Source organism: Galeopterus variegatus, unplaced genomic scaffold (genome assembly GCF_000696425.1).
Source record: "Galeopterus variegatus unplaced genomic scaffold, G_variegatus-3.0.2 Scaffold4045, whole genome shotgun sequence".
Lineage (NCBI taxonomy): Eukaryota > Metazoa > Chordata > Mammalia > Dermoptera > Cynocephalidae > Galeopterus > Galeopterus variegatus.
In genome coordinates, this window is record NW_007730156.1 from 125,847 (window position 1) to 128,492 (window position 2,646).

Consider the following 2,646-nt stretch of genomic DNA (forward strand, 5'->3'; position numbering starts at 1 on the left):
TACCTGAGCAGGTTTCACAAGAAAGTTTTCTACATGATCTTTCAGTTTCTGCTGATGGCACCAAAAAGTGCAAGTTGGCAGAAATGTATCTCAAGTTCACTGCTTTTTGATAATTTTTAAATAACTAAGAGAATAAAGTCACATTCTTCATTAAGCTCTCCATCATTTTATTTTCTTCAGCCTGACCTTTTGAATTGAGGTGGCAGGATTAGACGCCTTGACAGTAATCAAGGTTGCTATTGTCGTGTGGACAAATTGGGACTAATTTTGCCTCATTCCTCTGTACGACAGTGTGATGAACCTGGATGATTTAACAAGGAGAGGTCTCTACCTCAGTGACATCCCTCTTCACGACGCCACGCGCGATCTCGTTCTTTTGGGAGAACAATTCAGAGAGGAATACAAACTGACCCAAGAACTGGAAATCCTCACGGACAGGCTGCAGCTCACATTAAGAGCCTTGGAAGATGAAAAGAAAAAGACAGACACGTAAGAATGAAATGTTTGTGGTTAGAGAAGGACACCACTGTTATTCCTAGTACATTATGATTCTACTATATTACTTAAGATTGGTGACTAGACTAAAAAGGCATGGGACCTATAGTAACTCTGGAATAGTTGATAAAGTCTTCCACATTGCTTTTAAAAAGAAATTATACATAAAGAAATAAATCAGTCTTAATAGTAGCAGGAATATGTCTTCTATTTTTAGAAGGCATGTTGAAAGAATTTTATGACAAAACATCTCTCTGAAAATCATGAGTATAATTCAAATACATATTTAAAGTTCAACCATTCATTCAGTCACTTATTCATTCATGTATTCATTCATTCAGAAAAGAGTTATGTATTCATCACCTTCAGTGTGCCAGGCCAGGTGCTGAGTGTTGCTCCAAACGATGAACTTAGACTTGGGTATTACATTTAAAAAACCTTCTTTTCTTGGGCTCTGAATTATCTTAGGGCTTGAAAGATATAAATCTGACAGATTGTAATGTCATCTGTAATGACAATAATTATATCTGTAATGACATACGTTAGCAAAAATATCAAAATACCAAACTATTATTTTTTCTATGAATGCTGGATTAAATAATGAATATTGAGCAAGTAGCATTAAAGATAATCCTTAATTTCCAAGTAATACATCTAAATAAATACATATCATGCATAGTACTTGGCCTTGCTTCCACATATTAATGAAAAGCACTAGATCACTGACATTCATAAGAGATTTGACCCAGGTTTTGTGTGTTCATTTTCTAATGTTTATATAATGGTAAGCTATCTTGGAGAATTGAATTCATCTGCCATTCTTCCCATAAGAACTCTTTCACTCTACCTGAACACCCAGAAGATTGGTAACAACATCACTTTCTATACTCTTGCACTGATACACGTGCCCATGGATGGATGCCGTGAACACGTTAAATGCATCAGTTAACTTTACTAACACCATGGATGAAATAGAGAATGCCATTTTAAATGCCTGTCTCTATTCATAGTTTCTTAATTCACATCTTGGCATTTGTATAATGAAGTTGGAAGCTGTGTGTAGTTTCCTTTGAGACCACTTTACTTCCCTCATGGTCCTAAACTGTACCCAGTTTAATCTATCCAGGTATTTGCAAGTTTCAGAAAGAATATGGGGGCAGGTAGCTCAGATTCTTCCACTGCTTGAAAAACAACTCAAACTGTATGCTTTATCGGTATGTGGTGCAACTTCATCCATGAAAAATTACACATTTTATGGAGCTTGTAAGACCTTAGAACTAAGGTTCAAAGTCAAATGGGTTTATAGGTTTGTTTTACTCAATGTCTTGCTCTGGCTGTTACATTAGAAAACCACCTAGGTTTCTTTTCTTTTCTTTTTTTTTGTATTGTGACTCAATATGTGCTAATACCTATATTGGTCATAAGCAGATAACTAACCAAAACTATAAAGGGTGCATACTTTAAATTGTGAAAATACACATACTGAGCAGCTGTTAATTTACTCTTTTCCTAAATTGTCACCTTAAACAAGATATTTGCTTCTCTCCCTAGATGAGGAGGTCTAAATTAGGAGTAGTTGGGAGTGGAACAAGGGTTTGTCTTTAATATGAGTAGCGATAAGTACTCATCACAGAACTATTCCTTTGTTTGGGTAATCCAAGGTGGGTTTAACTTTCTGAAACTATTTGCACTATTTAGAGTTATTTTACTTCAAGAGTTGTTATATTATTTTTAGACTGTTAGATTTAGAATTAGATTTTTGTTGATATTTGATTTTCAATGTGACTTAGAAACCATTTACTATTAATTATCTTTAAAGCTAAGTAGTTCTTCCATTCATATTTAATATTCAAGTACAGTTTTAATATTTTATAAAATGTCCTCTACTTAAAAGTTAGAAATGAAAGACTGGAGAAATTCCAGTACGGCTGGGAAAAACACTGAGAGCTCAGCTCTATCTTGCATATTTAAACTTCACATGGTTTTTGCCCTTTTGCTTTAGGAAAGAAAAAGGAGATAGGCCAGGAGGCCTCGTTTGTTCCTCTGAGTCTTCATATCGAGAGCCTATAGATCTTCCTAGTTTCTGCCTCTCTTCCTCTAAATTCATCAGCTTTTATCTCCTCTGATGTGCTTACCACATTTGTCCCCTTA

The 2,646-nt window shown here is 35.0% G+C and overlaps 1 protein-coding gene across 1 annotated transcript in view; it reads left to right on the plus strand.

Annotated features, from left to right (window-relative positions):
• Positions 1-2,646, plus strand: part of GUCY1B3 (guanylate cyclase 1, soluble, beta 3) — a 45,929-nt gene that overhangs the window by 38,333 nt on the left and 4,950 nt on the right. The window contains exon 9 of the mRNA XM_008586614.1: positions 292-489. Coding sequence (XP_008584836.1) covers positions 292-489 — 198 coding nt within the window. The remainder of the gene's footprint in view (positions 1-291; positions 490-2,646) is intronic.